Source organism: Ursus americanus, chromosome 9 (assembly GCF_024610735.1).
Source record: "Ursus americanus isolate L20-20 chromosome 9, mUrsAme1.1.p, whole genome shotgun sequence".
Lineage (NCBI taxonomy): Eukaryota > Metazoa > Chordata > Mammalia > Carnivora > Ursidae > Ursus > Ursus americanus.
Window position 1 is genome coordinate 47879327 of NC_142135.1, and position 22971 is coordinate 47902297.

Here is a 22971-nt window from a genome sequence, read left to right on the forward strand (position 1 = left end):
CTCTTAACAACTGCTTTGTGTGGGCTAGTCAGAAATAATTCTACGGTGGGGGGTGTGTGGCACGGTGTGTGTGTCTGCCCGTCTTGGCTGGCTCACTTGGTAGAGCATGTGACTCTTGATTCTGGGGTTGTAAGTTTGAGGCCCATGTTGGGTGTAGAGACTACTTAAAAATAAAATCTTCAAAATGAAAAAAAGAAAGAAAAGAAAAGAAAGAATTCCACAGGAATTGTTACATTTAATTTTTGCATATACCCTAATATCTTTTAAGTTTTCTCTGTAACATTATAATGTTTCAAGATAAAACTATGAATTTGTGCCAATTCATAAGACTGACAGATTAAAAAGAGAGAAGTACCTGTGCTGCTTGCTGCTGCCCTTTCTGCCTCTCCATTTTTTCTAATGCTTTTTCCAGGGTTCTTAAGTGTCTTATGTGATCCTCTTGTTGATCTCTTGCTTTAATTAATTCAATAGTTAGTTTTTTAATTTCATTTTGAAGTTTGTGAACCATAACTTCGAGTTGTACTTTGGCATTTCTCTCTTTAAAAATAATTTCCCTTAGCCTAAAGCAGAAATCAAATGTGGTTTTAAGTATATATTATGCATACAAAAGGATAAAAATTGTAGTTAACATTAAAGGTTACAGTAAAGAGGAAGATTTGAAGTATGTTTCAAACACTCATTAGGTAAAGATGATTGAAAAACAGTATAATATGCTTCTCTCCCATCCCTGACACTAACAGTGCCAAAAGGGAAAACATTCTATATAAATTAATGGCACTTTATCTTACATGAACTTTACTATTCAACAGCAAAACTTTACTGAACACCTAATTTGTTTCAGACACTGTGCTATGTATGGGCTTAAAAGCAAACAAGATGGACTAAGATAAAGCCTGTGCCTTCAAGGAGTTCAACATCTAGGAGAGGGAACAGACATCAATACAGTTATAAAGCTGTAAGAGAGAAATGATATATAAATAGATGACTGGAGGTCAACTTTGACTTCCCTATTATCTTCCCCAGACACAAAATATTGATCCTAGCTTTCTATCAGATAAAACCTTTGATTACAATCGAAACTCTTAACTACTTAAATTAAAAGGGAAAATTTATTGACCTACATAACCAATTCAGAGGATGGGGTGCACTATTCTGAGGGACCATGGAAACCATGAAGACCGTAAGGTTTCTCTACTTGTGATTCTCTACAGGCTGGTTTCCACTTCTCCTACTGTAGGGTTCCTTGTAAAGTATGAAGGAGAGAAGGAAAAAGCTACAAACATCCCTGGACGCACATTCTAACAGCTCCGAGGACCAAATAGAAAAGATTATATTCCTCTAGTTCAATTTAGAAGAGTTCTAGGAAAGGCTCTGATTAGTCCAATTTAGTTCATATGTCCACAGTATGCACCAATCACTGTAGCCATGGACTAAAGCATTAGGTTTACCCAGCCTGGGTCAGGTATTCATCTCTTGACCCATATTATAGGCAGGGAGGCAAATGATAATAGAATACAAGTCTAGCATTTGGAAATGGGACAACAAATAGCAAAGACAGCCTCATGAAGAAATTACTAAGCTAGGTAGCCACTCCTATGTGTATCTACTGTAATTTCCAAGCCATAACTGAAAAAAGTCCATATATCCATCAGCTTCTATACTAGTCATTTCTCCAATCCTTATCCTTACTATCTCTCCTCTTGCCTTTGAGAGTAGTCTCTGAACTGGTCTTCCTTTGTTTACTCTCTCAACTTCAGTTTGGTATACTATATGAAAGAATATTGGACTTTATTCTGTGGACTACATGGTGGACGGGGACAGAGTGGCTACAGATCACTAGAATTAGAGCAATCATCTAAGCAAGAGATAAGGGCCTAAACTAAGGTGACTGTCTGGGGATATAGAAAAGATAGCTGAACCTCTTTTAACAAGTAGAAAGAAAAAGATAGCAATACCAACTGGTTGTGGAATATGAGAACAAGAAACAGAGCAAAAAAAAAAAGATTCCTGAATTGCTAGCTTTGGTGGCTGACTGGATGGAAAACCATTTGTTAGGACAGAAAATGTAAAATAAGGAGCAAGATAAGTATAGTTATGCATATGCTGACTTAAGACACTTAGAAGCAATGTACACAAGGCATTTCTACTAGGTAATTACATGGTAAGATTTGTTCATCAAGTGGATGCCTGTGTGGCTCAGTCGGTTAAGCGTTGCCTTCAGCTTGGGTCATGATCCTAGGGTCCTGGGATTAAGTCCCTGCTCAGCAAGGAGCCTGCTTCTCCCTCTGCCTGGCGCTTCCCCTGCTTGTGCTCGCTCTCTGACAAATAAATGAAAAAAATCTTAAAAAAAAAAAAAAAGATTTGTTCATCAAGGAGATTTGGATGACAGATAAAGATTTGGGAGTTTACAGATTAGGTATTAAAAGCATGACAGAGAAGATTCAGTTTTTGAAATAATATATATTCCCAGCATGGCACCTAGATGATAGACTATTAGGGATGAGGAATGCAGAATCCCTACCGAGTCATGTAAGGGAATATGAAAACATGTGAGGATCTAATGCCAAACAAACATTTGAGGTATAAATAAGTAGAATTAGGAAAGACCGATGCTGGATTTTCAAGAAAATAATGAATATGTAACATAGTAAACATGGACAACAATGGAGAGGTTAAGGAAGGATAAAGATGAAGTGTGCCCAAAGCATTTCGATTTAAATGGAATGTGGCTAGAAGCCCCAGACACTGGTTCCTCAAATATACCACTAAATGATACTTACAATACAGAATAATGCAAAAATTCATACACATACAACTAAAAATAAGAGAAAATATGTCAAAGTCTGGGAGAAATTTCAATTATAAGGTAAATAAAATTCCTAGAACACTCAGGGTTAGCCTCATAAAACCACATCTTTCTGGGGGGAAAAAAGGAAGATGCATTCTCCCTCTTCCGTGATTCAGGGTCACAGGGGCTCTATAAGTTTATTATCACACTCTATTAGCTACTTAATGACAATGAAAGTGCTGTTTTTCTGAGGTAGTCAGAGATTGTTAATTTATCCATCTTGTTCCTTTAGCCCTGTCTAGCATTTTCTTGTATCATAGACAGCAATTCCCAAAACATAAAAGGCAGGAAGTTGCTGGGTGGTGGTAAAAGGATCAGTAATAGTATAATGCATCGTAGCTTGCACAATTGAGAGGTTCTCATAGAACACATGATGGGTATTATAATTTTCCTTATAATCCGTAGGTATAAAGTATGAGAAAATCAGGGAGTGGGGGATAGAAAATACCACATGAGTACCACAATATTTTACTAGTAAAATGCCTAAAAGAACCTGAGAATTGGGTTGGGAGTTGTGTACATCAACTTACTAATGTATTAAGATTGTAGAAAGGAATTTATCCACTGTATAAACAGACAGGAAATGGAATTGAGAGCAACTTCCCAAACCCTATTTGTTGGCAAATAGTAAATCTAGAAACACAGTGTTCATTCAAGAATAAGAGAGAAAAATCAACAAGAAATCTATGGAAAAGTCTTGTAACTCTTTGAGGAAAATAGTTTAGAAATAATTACCTACAGGAAACAGAAGATAAAAGTTACTGTAATTGCAGAAAACTGGTATTCTCACAGAATGGAATAAGACAAAATTTTATTAGAGAATACATACAGAAAAGAACAGATAAAATAGGCAACGGAATGGATAAGATGGAAAAGCAGAAATACCAGAATTAAGAAACTTGGGTTATCTGGTAACCAAAGCCCACGGTAGAAAACAATATGCAACAGAGACCAAATATGACTCACGAAGCTGAAAGAAGTTTGCCAATACCTATTCTTCAGAGAAACGAACACTTCACGGAAAAAAAAAAAAAAAAAAGCCAATCCCTGTCCTAGCCTTTTGCTCTTCTTCACTTATTACACTTATTTATCGCTCTAACATTTCCCAGCTTGAAGGCACAAGTAAGTGTAGCCTGAATCCTTCATTTACATAACAATTTTATAAGGCATTAAATCTTTAAATAAAAGTAGTTCAAAACAAACTAAAACCACATACATTGTTTCTGATCTTACAACACCTAGTGTAAACTAAGGTATTCCAGTTCCAAGTTTACTATTCTTTGCACTAGCCGAGATCTTTCGGTTTACAGTCTTTTCCCTTACCTATCTGTGGTGAGTAGAGCCAGGCTATGAATATCTTTTTTTTCATTTGCATGTTTGTGTAGTTCAGCAATATAATCCATAAGTTTCTTTTCAGCTTGTTCAGCTTTCCATCTCTTCTCTCTTTCTTGGTCTAGTTGTTCAAGAAGTGTCTAGAAGAAAATAATAGTGTTATATGAACCTGTAAAAGTGACCTAACCTCTCATTGCCTCGATCTTCTCATTCATAATACAGGAATAACAGTTATCTAATTCAAAGGGCTGTGGTAAGAATTAAACAAATTAATGGAAGTAAAGTATATAAAACAGTGCAGAACAGTGCATGGTATGTAACAGCCACTCAATAAATGTTAGCTATTATTATTGTCCTAATGATAATTATTATTTTTCAAACATTAAAACCACTATACTTGAGAACGGGGTAGGAAACCAATGGCATGAAAGATTTGAAACTGTTAAAAAAGCAATTATACTACTGGAAGAACAGTGCACATTAGAATCAGAAGTGTAACTAGCGCCTCATAAGTAAAACATGCAAGTTAATATTAGAAAAATATAAATCAATGTGTACTAAAAATTCTTAATAGGAGAGTTACTAAGGCAAATACTGAAGAATATTTAAATTCCCGAAGGCCTCTCTGGTTTTGTTTTTGTTTTGTTTTGTTTTGTTTTAAAGTAAGCTCTCCGCCAAACATGGGGCTTGAAGCCCTTCTTGAAGGCCTCTTAATCTGGGATCCGTGCATCCAAAACTTGGTCTTAGCAGAATCCATGAAAATCTTGATATTAAACATATTTTTTGAGTGTGTATAAAAGTTTCTGAGAAGACCCATAAATTTCCTTAGCTATTTAAAAGGGTCTGAGAACCAAAAGTTTTAAACCACTGCTTTAAGAAATAAGAACATGAAAATTTTGAGGGTTTTTTTCTCCAAAACATATAACAAGTGAACCTTACCTTAGATAAATGTGTAATTTCCATTCCTTTACAACTTACAAAAATATACAAAATCTGGAAGTCAGGAAGGGAAAAAGAACCCAATCCATCACCCCAGTAAAATTACATTCAATATTTTTTGCTCATAAAAACATGCATTATTTTACTGGGACTAATTTCATATTTAAAACTAAGATTATTCACATTCATTTTTTAAAAAAAAATGTCTCTCTTTTTTTAAGTAGGATCCACTCCCAGTGTAGAGCCCAATGTGGGGCTTGAACTCACCACCCTGAAATCAGGATCTGAGCTGAGCTCATCAGTCAGACACTTAACTGACTGAGCCACCCAGATGCCCCCTTAATCTCTCATATCATACCCGGTAAGTGGTGTCTTCTGAGCTACTGTTGTCTACTTTAATGATTTCAGTCTTCTGTTCTTCGGATTCTTCTAACATATTACAGTTTGCTAAAGATGATCTTACATATAAATCTTTAAAGAAAGGTGGTTTCATTTTACGATTACAGCTGCAAAGAATAAAACATAGGTAATAACCCAAAGAAATTTATTTATACTAGTTTTCACAACTTAGGTAATGACAGTCTATCAGTGAAAGGGATCCTTTTGTATAAATTTATATAAATATACTGAACAAATTTGAGCCAGCAAGGCTAAAAAGTCAAATCTTTAACATTAGAAAAGAAATAACACTCTGAGAAAGCTTAAAGGAACAAGCCAACAGTATTAACTTCTGTCCGTGTACCTTATTTGAATTTCTAAAACTAAAACAATTACCTCATAAAAGGGTTGTTGTTTTTATGGTGGTGCTTAATAGTCTGAATAGTTTTGGAATAATATGGGATTTTTGATCTTCGAGGAATTCTTCTATTACATTCTTTTCTATTGCCATAGTCACTTTCAGAAGTCATATCTGTATCTCTTTTTGGTCTGATATCTTTCTCAGGAACATTATCTATTAAAGAATCAGAAGTCTGGAATAAAAAAACCAACAAAGTTTGTTAAAAGTTCAGTTCAGTATAAAAGATTTAAATGTGAAATTTCCTAAAACATTATGACTTTTTATAAGATTAAAGGTTCATAAACTAGGTATGTTTAGAATTAAAAACAGGGAATTCAGCTTCTGGTATGGACGAGTTAAGTTCCTATAAGGTTGACTCTCAAGATAGCAATGACGAGCTCTAGGAAAAATATAAACAAACAACCATGAAAAAAAACTATCTGGAGGCCTTGGACAGTGAACAAAAGCAGGCTTATTCTAGAGAGGAGTTGACACTTGGAAAAAATGACCAGAACAGGGTGTTTCTGTTTTTACGGTTTTTCACTAAAGAGCTTACCACAATCAGCAGTACATAGGGAGTTCTAAAACTCAGGTAGAAAAACCATGGACTTTTGGGCCTGAAGAATCACTGGACAGTATAAACTGTAAGAAGCCCAGTACAGGATAAAAAAAATGAACTGCCGCCTAAGAGACAAACTTATAGTTTAAGTGAAAGCAAGTTAAGTGCTTGCTATGACAAAAGCATCAACATTCTTTGGAAGGCTATAATAGCATCTAAGTCTTCGCAACTTAACATTCACAACGTCCAGGATAAAATCCATAATTACTCACTACAGGAAGAACTAACAAAGTATGACCTATTCTCAATGGAAAACACAACCAATGGAGACCTAACTTAAGAGGACCCCAATGTTCAAATAAGCAGAAAAGAACAATGGAATATTACTCAGCTATAAAAAAAGAATTATATTGCCATATGTGACAACATGGATGGACCTAGGGTATTTTGCTAAGTGAAGTAAAACAGAGAAAGACAAACACCATATGATTTCATGTATAAGTGGAATCTAAAAAAGCAAAACAAATGAACAAACATACAAAAAACCATAAACAGACCCAAAAAACAGAGAACAAACTGGTGGCTGCCAGAGGGAAGGGGATGAAGGGGCGGGCGAAATGAGTGAAAGAGATTGGAAGGTAGAGGTTTCCAGTTATGGAATGAATAAGTGAGAATACGGAATATAGTCAATGGTACTGTAATAGCATTGAATGGTGACAGATGGTGAGCATAATATACAGAGTTGTCAAATCACTATGTTGTACACCTGAAACTATGTAACATTGTTTATCAATATACTTCAATTAAAAATAAGAACTTTAAAACAGTGATTATAACCATATTCAATGATATAAAAGAAAATGTCATGAATGAAAAGAAAAATTCAGCAGAGAAAAAGAAAATATAAAAGATGGAAATTTTACAAATGAAAAATACAACACCTAAGTAGAAAATGGCTGGTCTTAAGAAGAGAATGAGATGATGAAAGAATAAGTGTACTTGAAGATCAGTTTATTAAAATTATTTATTAAATTAATTATTAAAATTATTTAAAATGAATGCAGAGAAAAAAAAGTTGATAAGATGTACAGAGTCTCAGGGAACCGAGGAAGAGTATCAAAAGGTCTAAGTGCAATCTGAGAAAAGGGAATATGGGACAGAAAAATATTTAAAGTGATGTCAAAAATTTCCTAAATTGGGTAAAGACCAATTAACAGATTTAAAACACTCAGAGTAGCCTTAAGTAGGATAAATATGAAGAAAAGTATCCTTAAGCACAATGTTGTCAAACTGCTGAAAACCAAAAGTAAATGTAAATTCTTGAAAGCAGTCAAAGAAAAATGACACATTATATACAGGAAATCAAGGATTCTAATTAATGCTGACTTTGCATTCAAACTTTGGAGGCCAGGAGACTGTACTAAAAGAAAAAAAAAAAGCTGTCAATATAGAATTCTATATTCAGCAAAAAATGTCCTTCAAAAAGGTAAAATGAAGAGAATCTGTTATTCTCAGATGTCCTCTACAAGATTCGCTACAGGAAGTTCAGGCTGAAAGTCCTGGCTGAAGGAAAATAATACTACAAGGAAATTAAATCTTCAGAAAGAGAGTATCACATATGATTTATTTTTATTTTTTTAAAAGATTTTACTTATTTATTTGACAGAGAGAGAGCACAAGCAGGGGAAGCAGCAGGCAGAGGGAGAGGCAGAGGCAGGCTCCTACTCTTCAGGGAGCCCAATGCAGGGCACGATCCCAAGGTCCTGGGATCATGACCTGAGCTGAAGGCAGATGCTTAACCGACTGAACCAACCAAGCGCCCAGCATGTATGATTTATACACAGGTAAATATAAATAATTTTTAAATTTTTTTTTAGTCTTAATTCCTTTAAAGCAAAAATTAAAACATTGTCTCTGGAGTTTATAATGCATCCAAATGAAATACGTATGGCAGCTATAACAAAGTATAATAGATGCAAGAATTCTACATTTTATATGAAGTAATATAGTAAAGAAAAGTCTATTTTTAGAGCTTTCACACAAGAAATAAAGTATGACTAAAGAACCAAATACAAATTAAAATTGGATTATAAAAAATACACAACAGAAGATAGAAAAAGCAGAAAAATGAATAAAAAAGTGAACAAAAAGCAAATAATGAAATGGTATACCTAAATCCAACTTCATTAACGATTACAGTAAATTTCAATGGACTATGGACTCTTCAAAAGGAGTGACAGCCAGGCTGAATTAAAAAACAAAACCCACCTATATATAAGACCTACTTCAATATAAAAATGCAGCAAGTTTAAAGTAAATGGATGCCACAATGAGCTACCACTTCATACTCAGTAGGATGGCTATATTCAAAACCACATATAATAAGTTGGTGAGGATGTGGAGAAACTGGAATCCTCATACAATGATGGTAGGAATGTAAAATGGTCTGGTCATTCCTCAAAAGGTTAAACACACAGTTACTATTTGACCTAGCAATTCCACTACTAGATATATAGCAAAGAGAAATGAAAACCTATGTTCACACAAAAGCATATATATGAATGTTCACAGCAGCGTTACTCATAATAGTCAAAAAGTGGAAATTACCCAAATTAACCAATCAAATGAAGAATGGATAAAATGTGGTATATCCATACACTAGATTATCTTATATTTAAAAAAATGAAGTACTGACACATGCTACAGAACGGAAAAAACCTGAAAACATTACGCTAAATGAAAGAATATAATCACAAAGGGCCACATATCGATGATTCCATTTACATTTACATGAAAATTCCAAAATAGGCAAATCCAAATAAAAATAAAATCCACTAGTGGCTGCCTAAGGCTGGAGGAAAATGGTAGTGACTGCTACTTACGAACCACTGAATGGTATGGTAAGTGAATTATAGTTCAATAAAGCTGTTATTAAAAAATAACCTGACTGATGGAAAAAGATTTATCACATAAATTATAAGCATAAGAAGGCTGAAATGGTTATATTAATATCAGATGAAACAGACTTCAAGACAAAGAATACTTCCAAAGACAAAGAGGAACACTTCATTAGGAAGACAGAACAGCCACAAACATGTGTGTGCTTAATAACAGAGTTTCAAAATATAATAAGAAATGTTAAGAGAATTAAAGAGAGAAACAGACCAATCCCCACTCTCAGATGGAGATTTGAATTTTAACATCTTTCATACAAGTGATAGAATTAGACAGGTACATTTAAAAAAAACAATTATCAGCAACTGACAGAACTAGATAAAAAAATCAGTAATGACATGAGTTATCTGAAAATACCATCAGCCATCCTGACTTAACAAGTATACAATAAACATTCTGTCCGAGTGCACGAAGAACATTCACCAAGATAGACCACAAGCTGGGCTATAAAATAAGTCTCAGTAAATTTAAAAAGACTAAAATAATCTAGACTGTTCTCTGACAAAATGAAAGTAAATTAGAAGTTAGTAACAGAACATATCTAGAAACCAAAATACTTGAAAATTAAACGAGACAGTTCTAAATAATCTTTGGATGAAGGAAGAAATCACAAGATAAATTAGAAAATATTTCTAGGTAAACAATGATGAAAACAAATGTATAAAAATTTGTGAAATGTAGCTAAAGCAGTGCTTAAAAATATTTACTGGTTTAGATGGTAAATTAATTTAAATTAGAAGACAGGTCTAAAATCAATAATCTAAGCACTTACATTAAGAAGCTAAAAAATGAAGGTAAGTAGAAAAAATAATAAAATGTAGAAAACAATAATAGAGAAAAGAGAAAGCAGATAAAACTAACAAAACTGATCTTTGTAAAGAGAAACAAAACCTTTGGCTAAATTTTTAAAAAAAGATTTTATTTATTTGAGAGAGAGAGAGCACAAGAAAGAGAGCAAGCAAGCACAAGCAGGAGGGGGAGTGAAGAGGGAAGGGGAGAGGGAGAGGGAGAGGGAGAAGCAAGCTTCTCCCGGATGACACAGAACTCGGTCCCAGGACCCTGGGATCATGACCTGAGCCAAAGGTAGACACTTTCTTTCTTTCTTTTTTTTTTTTTTTTTAAAAGATTTTATTTACTTATTTGACAGAGAGAGAGATAGAGCCAGTGAAAGAGGGAACACAACCAGGGGGAGTGGGAGAGGAGGAAGCAGGCTTCCAGTGGAGCAGGGAGCCCGATATGGGGCTCGATCCCAGGACCCCAGGACCACGCCCTGAGCTGAAGGCAGACGCTTAACGACTAAACCACCCAGGCGCCCCCAAAGGTAGACACTTTATCAACCAAGCCACACAGGTACCCCACCCTTGGCTAAACTGACCAAGACAATATATATAAAATAAAAGAGAGAGAGAGTGAGGACACAAATCATCATAAAGGAAAGGCTATCATTACAGATCCTATAGATGTTAAAAAGACAGTAAGAGAATATTAGTATCAATTTTATGTTGACAAATTACATGAAACGGACAAATTAAAAAGCACAACTTATCTAAAGCAACACATGATGAGACAGAAAAATGAGTTGCCTTATAATTATTAAAGAGAGTGAATTCATCATCACAAACCTTCCAGGACCAGATAATTTTACTGGTGAACCTTATCAAACATTTAAGAAAGAATAATTCCAATCTTACAAAAATTTTTTAGAAAATAGAGGAGGGGGCAGTTTTCAACTCATTTAGGTAGGCAACATTAACCTAACATCAAAGATGCTACTATAAAATAAAAACAAATATCCCTCATGAGCAAATTGTAAAAACCCTTATAAAATATTAGCGAACTAAATCCAAGCATATATAAGAGATCATTTATCATGATTAAATGAGGTTTTATCCCCAAAATGCAATGTTTGTTTAACATTTGGAAACTAATCAATGTAATTCATTGATAAAAGTCTATACATCAACTGCAATGAAAACTTCATGTGTACTCCTCACACAAGTTAGCATTCACCTAATTTTTTTTTTTTTAAGATTTTATTTATTTATTCGACAGAGATAGACAGCCAGCGAGAGAGAGAACACAAGCAGGGGGAGTGGGAGAGGAAGAAGCAGGCTCATAGCAGAGGAGCCTGATGTGGGGCTCGATCCCATAACGCTGGGATCACGCCCTGAGCCGAAGGCAGATGCTTAACCGCTGTGCCACCCAGGCGCCCCTCACCTAATTTTTTTAATATGCAGAGCAATGAATCATGTTTTCTCCCCCAGATAGCTAGACTCCTATCTTTGGTTACAAAGTAGGAAGAATTATTACCATAACTGAGTAGGAAGCATGCCGGTGGAAAGAATACCAGATTGGGTATCAGAGATTTGGGTCTGAAGCTCAACTCATACTATTAAAGGACACTTAGATAAACTCCTGAGTTTCTTTTCTATAAAATAAGAACGATACACTAATTCCACTAATTCCTAGCTACTTAACTGGGGTGTTGTGAGAATGAAATGAGGATGGCATAAAAGAAGCTGCAAAAAGTTCACTTCAAATTTAAGTTACTAAAATTAAATCTAAGTTCTGACATTGGTAGAAGAATCAGCCATTAGAAAAGACTGATGATGAAATCTGAGGAAATGGAGAAGTCTAAGAGCTCAGTGACACGTTATCAATGATGTCAAAGAATGTATAGGCTGGCATTCTTATCCCAGTTCTATTCCCACTTACCTCTGTGGCCCAAGTGAAGTGTCTAAGGTTTTCTGGCACACAGAACCCTTACAGCCTTATTCATTAACTGCCCTAATGTAGACTTTTTGTTTATCTAGCACTGTTATCTTAGTATTGTAACTGTAACAGTTCAGAATTATTAAAAACCCTTTGAACCATAATTCCACTATTAGCATTTTCTACTCCTCGTTAAGAAAAAATTTAGAATATTAAAATTTAATTACAAATATCTAGGTCAAACTGACATTTGATAATAGCTCCTTTGGCCTGTACCACAGTATCTCTACCCTATACCCAGGTAGGGGCTAAATAATAATCCATTGCATTCTGAGAAGTGTGGTGCTTTAGAAAACAACTGTTATTGTAGATCACAGTCAAGAATGCTACAGCAAAGGTTGGAGACCCAGACAGCAATAAAATCTAGGCATTGTAGTCCATCCACATAATTCAAAGATTCTAAAGGCCAGTGTACCAGTAGCTGGGGTAAAAAAGAATATCTCAGGAAAGTACAGATTAATTTGGTGAGGGTCTGCTGTAAACAGAAACTGAAGCAGGAACTATGTAAATTAATCTGTCATTCAGCTGTAAGTTCTGGAAGTGGTTTTGATCATTAAACAATTGAAGATAATAGAGGCCCAAAGTAACTCACGTATCCCCTATGTTTATAAATGCTGAGTCAGAAGAGTTCTGAGTTTACTCAAGGTCAAAAGGTAGGTGGGCAGAAATAATGTGACATACAGAAGAAAGGAACTACATAATAACACTGAAGGACAATAAGGAAAATGAGTGAAAAAAGTATGTTATCTTTTTCTGCTACTACTATTACAAAACAGAACCCTATTTCTATAAAGAAAAAATATATATACACAATAGAATGTTAACTATAAATTGTTTTGCTTAGCTTATATGCTATTTTTATTTTACATTTTCTTAACTACTTTTTTTCCCCAACAAACACTGCTTAGAAATACAGGAAAAATAGTTACTTCAGTGAGAAGCTGTAAAATTTGATCATCTAATTTCTGAAGTTTCATGTCGTTATGAAAATTGTTTTCATGATTAACTTTCTCCAGCTCAGAAGATGGACATATAGATATAAAGGATGTCAAACCAGTATCTGTTGGTGATGCAAACTGATCCAAGGGAGCTATCTCATCGATGGGTGGTGTTACCACTGGCATACTATCAATTATCTACAATACAGAAACAAACCAAAATCTTTTAAATTTATATTAATTAAAATTTGAAGATATCTTTTATATTAGAAAAAAACAATAGCATACCTCATCTTCACTTATATTTAGGGGAGAATCAGAAGAAACTAAATTATTCAAAAGACCTTCTAAGCACTGGAGGCGTGATGAATTTATTTCTGATAAATTTACTGGCTCACCAAATATGTTCTTGCAGTCTAGTATTCTAAGCTGTGGCAACGTCTGGAGCATAATTGCTCTGTACCCTTGGAAACAAATCATTCAAAATGAAAAGTCAGGCATTAAAAAGTTAATTATTTCTCAAATACACTAAATTTATCACCTACCAGATACATCACCTGAATGATAAAATTAGTCCTGGAACGCAACTAATAAACTTGTAATAAAAGCTACTTAGTCCTTCTCTAGTATGTAATCGTTAAATTTAAAACAAACAAAAACACTGCCCACCACCCCTCCCACATAATCCTCCTGGTGAAGATCAGAAAGTTAAAAATCATTACTGCTACATTTATCTTTCACAAAATTGCTTTAAAGTTACAAATGCATGATACCAGTAAGTTTATTCCGAACAGAAAGCCAAACATGTCTTTTATTTGTAATATGATTAGTCTAAATATAAATCAGGATAATGTGGGTAACAACCAGAAATTCAGGATTTTGTTAATGAGGCCTTAAGTATCAGTAAAATTAAACATCCCCATCTTTCTCCCTTAAATTAGATATGACTAAGATTAAGGTAGGCAATCTATCAACTATTCAAGAGTATGTTTATTTTCCCTAAGTACAATTAAATATGAGAAATTTGACAAATTAACATTAATTTGGTGTTTAGGCTAAAAGAAACTTTGCTTAACTGTAATGTTTTATAGTTTAACTTTGCTTAACTATAATGTTAAAACCAAGTATTTCTACCAAAGGCCAATGAAGTGGTTGGAAGAACTCCAAAAGAAAGAAAGAATCTAGCAAATCAATATTAGAAATTTTGAGGGGAAAAAAGTAATTTTAGTATTAAGTATTCCTTCAATTCTAGGGGGAGGGCAACCGTGTTGAAATACCTCATCAAATAAAGTGAAAAACAAAGGCTCAAACTGTAGGAACCAGAGATTCTTAAGACAAATTGTTAGGGAAAAAGTCCAAACTGGGTGAGTAGAGAAAAGAAAAATAATGTTGTTTTAGAAATAAGGCTCCTCTCCCCTGCCCCGCCAAACAGGGTTTCCCCAGAAAACTGAAGTCTGTCCTGATTCTTAGGTAGACTCTGTATTATATGGCCTTAGGAAAACAGTTCATCTCACATCTATTATATTCTTCTGTGAAATAAAATTATCAAAACAGGTTTCCATTCTGGGAAAAGCCTTTATACAGCTGCATATTAATGACAGAATGGAGCCAACTCTGTAGCCAATTTCTATTCAAACTGATCTTTAGAATATATATTCATATTCTACATTTCTATCTTATTGCTTGTTTAAGCCATTTGAAATAAGTGATAATAATAAGAAATAGTAGTCTGGTCTGCTTTGTATTTGCCAACTTCAGTCATTCTAAATTAGATCAAATGGCATTTTAGCAGCATCTTCTATATATCATATTGTTTTCTTCCTTACAAAAATCATTTATTAATTTAACACACTCACAAAATTTAAAAGGTACATAGGAGGGGCGCCTGGGTGGCACAGTGGTTAAGCGTCTGCCTTCGGCTCAGGGCGTGATCCCGGCGTTATGGGATCGAGCCCCACATCAGGCTCCTCTGCTAAGAGCCTGCTTCTTCCTCTCCCATCCCCCCTGCTTGTGTTCCCTCTCTCGCTGGCTGTCTCTATCTCTGTCAAATAAATAAATAAAATCTTTTTAAAAAAAAAAAAAAGGTACACAGGAAAAAATTTTCCTAATATTTCCTGATTCCCAGCTACCTTTTCCACCCTTTCTGCATTTCCTGATCCCTAGCTACTTAATACTGGAGTTAGCCATTGTTATCAGTTTTTGGTATAGCTTTCTAGGTATTTTATATATATAATCAGAAAACACACACACGTTACCCTTTGCACACAAATGATAATCCATTATATGCAATGTTTTCAGACTTGCTTGCTTTTTTCCTATTAATAGTGTATCTTGGAGATAACTGCATATTAGTAGCTAAGGATTTTATATTCTTTTTTTATGGCTGCATAGTATTATACTATTTAAGAATAGATCATAAGTTTGAGGCATACACTTATCAAATATAAAACTGTCTAAATAGAATTATCTATTCATCCTGTGTTCTCTTAACCTCAATTTGTCTTAATAAAATTGTCTATTTGCAATTATGTTTTTCCAAATATATAATAAAAAGTTGCAAAGCTTAAGACAAAAGGGTCATAAACACCAGTTACAGGAAACAAAGGAGCTTTGAATATTAACTGTTACAAAGAGTATTAATTGCTCATACCTGGTACATGACAGACAGGGTTATCATCTCCATTTTTTTCCAAAATAAGATTAGTCAAGAAGTTCAATCCTACCACACACTGAAGTAGGTGATGGATACTATCTATACAATTGCTATGTAGGTCAATAAATCTAAGTTTATGTTTAATTCCATGAAGGGGAATCAAACCTGCAGTAAGGAAAAAAAAAACTTTTGATGCCACTGAAGTCATTTTTCCAACAGCTAATTAAAAATAATTTTTATATAGATTAGATTTTAAGGCAAAGAAGCAGCATTAGTAAGAAGTTTCTGTAAACAGCTACATCTAATAAACAGGGTATGAGTAAAGACATTTGTTGTTTTGAAGAAACACAGGTTTAGCATTTCTTTTGAGGCCCTAGCCCAGAGGTTGCTGGTCTCTGGTTCTCTTCAAACAGAACATATGGACCTCCCAAGGTCAATGCATGTACTTCTATGAGAAGAAGCATAAGGCAATGGCTTCGGGCTCTCAATCAACACATTATTTTTGATTAGCAGACATAAGCAAACCCGGCAATGCCCTTCAATTTTATTGGTTTGAGCATAAAATACAAATAGCACCAATTTGATTTAGTTCCCTGGTAGTAATTCTTACATGAGTTTATCTAGAGCATGGTAATGCTAACAGCTAGGTTTGCAGCAGAGGTTACTGGTGCCTGGTACCACGTCTCCTTGACCAGCCTCTGACTTCAGCTGCAGCTGTGGTCGATGGGGCCGTGCATGCTGACAGTTTGCCCCACTGGAACACTTCATGTTTCTCTTTTCTTCCCTCAGAACTCTTCTAAAGTGGAGCTTCTGAGAGAAGGCACAGCCTGGAAATGTCAGGGGGTAACACCTCCAGGGGCTATTCTCAACAAAAGGGGAATTGTCAGGGAATCACCTCCTCCCTTTTGGAAGGACTATTCTGAGATGCACTCTACATTGTTCCTCTTCAGGTTTATTTTACAGTTTGCTTAGTTTAGTACTCTCTATACACAAATTCAACCTAACCCCCCCCCCCCCCCGCAATTTCTTCAACCTGACTGGAATACTCTTCTCTCTTCCATCTTTATTGAGCTACCTTCTACCTCTCTAAGGTTCATTCTTTTCTTTTGTTCATATTCCTCATCACTAACTTCTACTCATCCCTCATGTCCTCAGAAAAGTCTTCTCTGACAACTGTCTACAAGATCAAATTTCCTATCATGAGTTCTTATAAGCACTCTGCAATTCTTCTTAATTTAATACTGTATTTCTAGGTCCTTGTTCCACGTTACTGGTTCTTTCCCTTAGGTTTTATGTTCCTTTCACTTTTCAATTCTAAGGCTCATTCCTGGTCTCCCCTCTCTATTCATATGCTATGCAGAACCTCCTACAGTTTCATGGTTACAAACATCATTGATGTGCCAAATCTACAATTCCAACCATGAAACATACCCCTCAAACTGTGCCTTACACAGGTTTAACAGGGTTTTCAAATTTAAGACAGAATCCTTACTTCTCACCCCCTCATTTCTAAATCTGTTTCTCCCCCAATCTTTCCCATATCAGGAACCAGTCCCACCATCCACCTGTTGCTACAAAAAAACCTCAGTTAATTATCTTCGATTCCTTTTTTCTTCATTTCCTTCTCTCAATCCATCAGCAAGTCCTATGAACTCTACCTGCAAAATATACTCATTTGCTCCTCTACACTATTTCCACCGTAGTCCAAGTCTCCACCATCTCTCACCTAGACCACTGAAATAGCTTCCTAACTGGTCACCTGACTTCCACGCCTATCCTCCTAAAATTCATTCTTCACTCACTCAGCAACCAAAGTGATCCTTTAAAAATACATATATGTCACTTGTTTAAAGCCCTCCTATAGCTTCCTATTGCACCTAGAATAATATGAAAACTTTTTTTACCCTGAGTATGAAGCTGTGATCTGGCCTTTGCCTACCTTCTCATCTCTTTTCTTAGCACACTAACCCCTCATTTGCTATGCTCTAGCCATTTTACCTTTCTTTCTGTTCCTTAACATGACAAGGCTGAAGGTGCCTTAGTGTCTTTGCATGCACTTACCATATACACTGCCTTTATTTATTGAACACACAAAATATTATCATTCTAAGAATTATCTATTAAAACTTACAGGGTTGCCTATTATATTTTCTTCATATTTATTACAATCCAATGTGAAGTCACAAAAATGCACCCTTTTAGGTGTACAGTTCAATGTACATAAAGAAGCATATACAATTGTATAACCACTACTATAACTGAGATACAGAACATTCCATCATTCAATCAATGTGTCCCATCTTCAACCCCTGGCAACTAAGGATCTGATTTCTGCCACTATAACTTGCCTTGGTCAGAATGTCATATAAATGAAATCATAGAGTGCATCCTTCTGTGTCTCACTCCCTGCACTTAGCCTAATTCTTTTTAGATTTATCCACATTGCTGCATATATCAATTGTTCATTCCTTTTATTGCCAAGCAGTATTCCATCATGTGGGTGAATCACAATTAGTTTGTTTACTAGGTGATAGACATATGGATGGTTTCCAGTTTTGGGAGATTATAAAGAATCATATAAACATGATTATATAAAAAGCTATATAATCATATAAACTTTCATGTACAGGTTTTTGAACAGACATGTTTTCATTTCTCTTAGGTAAATACCTAGGAGAGGGACTGCATGATTATATGGTACATATATGTTTAACACTGTAAGAAACCTTCAAATTGTTTTCCAAAGTAGTTGTTCCACTTGCCATTCTCCTCACAATTTGTGCCAGTTCTAGTTGCTCTATAACCTTACCAGTATTTTGTATTACACAAATTTTAAAACTACTCTAGTAGGTATGAAGTAGATCTCATTACAGTTTTAATTTGTATTTCCTTAATCACTAAAGATGCTAAATATTTTTTTTCATGTGCTAATTTTGCATTTAGATTTCTTCCTGGGAAGGGGTCTGCTCAAATCTTTTGATTATTTTTGAGGGCTTGACATGATCTTATTTTTTTTTTCTTCCCCACTACATGTAAGCCCTATGACAAGAACCTTATCTGTTTATTTTTTATCACTACAGAACAGTATTTGATACAGTGATCTTCAATAAATATTTGTTGAGTAAATGAATGAGTAATCTTATCCAAGATTCACATTTTTCAGATAAGGAAACTGCATCCAAACATTCATAATCTTCGCTCAACAACACACAGCAGTGAAAGAGCTAGGGTTAATACTCAATTCCAATACTTTCACATCTTTGGAGGAAAAAGTTTTAAAAAATTAAAATATCTTTGCTATTCCAGCTTAACAGTAGGGAGTAGATTGCTTTAATTTTTTGTGTATGAAACACCTGGCATAGGCTAGTATTTTTCTAGCATGGGTGAAAAATAAACACATGAATAAGACTGTTTGAAATATTGACAGGATTATGACAATAATTAGAAGAATTCTGCCTGTTCTAACAGATAATTCTAAAAATAATCATGAAACTTCGTTCATTTTATTAGTGTATCACTTTAATCAACTAAAAAATGGTAAAAATGTTTAACCTTCGTAGACCTGCTAAAAGTAAAAAACAAAATTATCTGATCTTCAATTTACAATATAGCCTTGGGAATGCAGTATGGCTCAATATGCTATATGATCCAATATGGTAGCACTAGTCACATGAGGCTTTGTAAATTTAAACTAAAATTCAATTACAAATTCAGTTCCTCACTGAGCAAGCCACATTTCAAGTGCTCAAAGGACACATCTGGCTATTCGTTGCCATGTCGGACAGCATAAAGATTTAATATTTTCATCACTGTAAAAAGTTCTATTGGAACTATTCTTTATATAATAGCATATCAATCAATTATTTAAGATTAAAACATTATTTTCCTGAAGTAAGTCCCTCCTATCCAAGTTTTTTCTATTACTGATCACCTAGTTTGTATTCCTATTTTTTATTCAGCCGTAGCTTTGGCACCAAAAAAAAAAAAAAAAAAAAAAAAAGAATTATGACTGAAGCACACTCTCTAGATGATATTTTTGGTCAAAAACAGGATTATTCAGTTTTCAGCATGTTGAGCTTAGCCTAACTCATCACATGTGGCAAACATTCAGCATTATAGAAAACATAAGATTATCTACTTACCACTAAGATCATTTATGTGGTTATAAGATAAATTCAGTCTAGTCAGATTAGTTAATGCTTCAAGTCCTAAAATCAAATAAGATAAAATAAAGCCTTTACAGAATTCAAACAACTATTTAGAACTATATAGTATTACAATACTATTTCAGACAGTTTTGAAGCAAATCTGTAATCTAATAAGTGGTATTTTGCAAAATACTTAAAGAATTGTTAACTTTTCTAGAAGAAAACTTTTCTGAAGTAAAATTTAAGGTCAGCATTCAAAAGTTTATGATAATATTTATTCCACTCTTTTAGGAAGAAAAGTGGACTTAAATCATCTTCCTTATGCAAAGTATCACATGAAAATCACTTACAAACCTTCTATTCTTGTAATCAAATTGCAGGACAAATTTAAAGTGCATAGTTTCGTCAGTGTGTTTAGCCCTTCAATTTGATTTATTTGATTAGATGACAGATCTAAGTGTTGTAAATTCCAAACATGATCAATGGCTTCGATTTTTGAGATGTTATTGCAGTGAAGATTGATGGCATGAAGGGATGAATCTAAAGATAACTCTGATATGCTACAAGAGAAAATATATATTATCAAAAGCAAGTAAGAAATGGATTTAAAAATTATGACCAAATATAATTAAAATCAACCAAACAGCATGTAGATGGTAACCATGTGCTCTACTCATTCCATAATGAAATCCTTCCTACCCGTGGTAGCCTTTTAACATCTTATAAGGTACAGTGCTTCTTAACACTAATCGGTATTTTGGACCATGTAGATAAACAAAAAACCCACTCAAGAGAGGCCAGTGACCCTGGGTCATTTCTCCCTTCTATAAGCAACCAAGTCACCAGCATATAATGAAAGCGGTGACAATAAAGGCCCTGGAATCATAATACCCCAGGTAAAATCTGCATTCTAATACTTTTTTTTTTTGCTAAATTACTTGAATAAATGAGTTAACCTCTCTAAGCCTCGGTTCCCTCATTTCATTTAATTCTCACAACAATTCTAAGCAATTGGCATAAGGATACTGAAGTCTGCAGAAAATAACTTGTCCAAGTTCTTGTAGTTACTACTAGAGGCATTATAAATCCATATCTGGCACTGGAAAGTAGTTTATAAACTTACTTTCTTTACTGTCGGCAACAGCTATTGAACCCAGAATGTAGTTGATTTCAAAAGAAACCACTAATTACTATTTCTAGTGAAAAAAATCCATCCTCCCTTTTATGCATTTGGAATGCACCTCCCCTAAATAGAACTCATCTCTTCTTTCTCTCAAGTACTGCCATTTATAACCAGAACCTCTCCTAAAGATGGTAGTTCCAGGAATAAAAACTACAGTGCATGCAGTTCAGAGGTGCCGGATGGAGGGACAGTGGGGAATAGGGTCACACAATGGCATGGGCATCTGTTCAATGTTCTGTAGCAGCTACCACAGAGGAAACTTAACTCTGGCAGCAGAGAAGTGAGTCATGGAGTAAAAGGAGAATAAGGGATTCTGGTGTGCTTTCAAATTAGCATCAATAATCTCAAATTCAAAATTAAAAATCAAAACACTTTAAATATGCCATAAAGTCATTCAGCTCCTCCCTTAGACTTCAGAATGAAGCACACAGCAACGTGGCAGAAAAAGACAAAGCATTTGTAAATTTGAAACTACCAATCTCTAAATGTTTTTGAAATATTTTCCAATTACCTAGCTACTGTCATTTACTGAACTCTTTGTGCTATTAACACATGCTTTTAATGACAGTCATTTATTTTCTGACACATTTCAGTTTCTGGAAATTAGTACTGTGGAGATAATGTGGTACAGCAGAAAAAGCAGAAAGTGAAATTAGCCAGAAATAGGTTTGAATTTGAACTTTATTGCTCACCGGCTGGAAGAAGATGGGGACACTATTTGGATCCTCTGAAGTCTCAGATTTGTCACTTGTAAAATTACTACCTTGCAGAATTATTGTGAGGGATTGTGATAACATGTATAATATGTACACATAGACAGCATTCAGTAAATGACATCTATTATTAAGTATAAATGTAAATATGCTTTAAAAACCATCTCCCTGGGGTCCTCTGGCAAATTTGAGATCACGATCAAGAACAAGATGGTTTAATTATCAGCAGCAAGGTTTCGCATAGAGCAGGGCATGCCACAAAGGAACAGCAAGTGCAAACGCACAGAAAGGCCTACTATGGAACTGCCTGTAGATCAGTACGGTTAATCAGAGAGGGTAAATGGAGAAATGGTCAAAGATTAATTCTGAAGAGGTGGGCAGGGAACAGTCAGTAAAGCAGAATCAAGAACCTAGTACGTCATGCATAAATTTTGGCTACATGAAAGAGGGAAATGGTTAGCTAAATATGATGTTTAGCACTCCCAAGAAGCATATGGATATATATATCATAGTGCTCTGCGAAGGAGAAATTAGAGGGAGGCAAAGAGAACTGAGGAAAACCTAAAGAAGAGCAGTAAACCTTCGCTCTACGGTTGCCAGACATACCATAGCGCCACTTTTTGTCAAGGTAAGAGAAAGAGCAGAGGAGACCAGATAGAACCCGAGAAGACCAACAATTACAGAGCAAGCAAAGGAAGAATAATCAGTAAAGAAAGAACCACTGAAGACGAAGGATGGCCAAAGATTGGCAGAGAATGCAGGGCAGTTTCCAGGCTCTCAGAAGTCCAAGGAGGAAAGGAATGAGGACTCGATGGACCTGGCACTTCAGCAGAGCAGTTCCGGCGCAGTACGGCGGGAGGAAGCCAGAGAGCGTTTGTGCGCGGTCTGGGTAAAGCTCGGCTCCCGCCAGGGGAATGCGCGGGCCGCTCCTGGCTGCGGAGCGCCCTTTACCTCCGCAGGCCTTTGTCCATGAAGCACAAATCCCCGCAGCTGCTGTCGCCGTCTTCGTTTTCGACCTCCGCCTCCACCGGCGCCTCCATGGCACCGGCGACGGGGACCGTGGTCTTAACCGGCGCCCAGAGCTGGGTGGGAGAGCCCGGAACACGCCTTCTGGGTGAGCGGAAGTCCAGTCCGGGGCGGGGGGGTTCGCCCC

At 35.4% G+C, this 22971-nt stretch overlaps 1 protein-coding gene across 7 annotated transcripts in view; it reads right to left on the reverse strand.

Annotated features, from left to right (window-relative positions):
• LRRCC1 (leucine rich repeat and coiled-coil centrosomal protein 1) overlaps positions 1-22949 on the reverse strand; it is a 37803-nt gene extending 14854 nt beyond the window's left edge. Inside the window, exons 1-10 of one of the 7 annotated variants that reach the window (XM_045806046.2) lie at positions 22770-22945; positions 20277-20482; positions 19917-19982; positions 15772-15939; positions 13410-13585; positions 13113-13319; positions 5894-6090; positions 5478-5625; positions 4172-4320; positions 356-560 (exon numbers count right to left, since the gene is read on the reverse strand). In XM_045806046.2, coding sequence (XP_045662002.2) covers positions 356-560; positions 4172-4320; positions 5478-5625; positions 5894-6090; positions 13113-13319; positions 13410-13585; positions 15772-15939; positions 19917-19982; positions 20277-20482; positions 22770-22858 — 1611 coding nt within the window. In that variant the 5' untranslated portion in view covers positions 22859-22945. The other 6 variants (XM_045806045.2, XM_045806048.2, XM_045806047.2 and 3 more) reach the window with 6 other exon arrangements.
• Between the last annotated feature and the right edge of the window lie 22 nt (positions 22950-22971).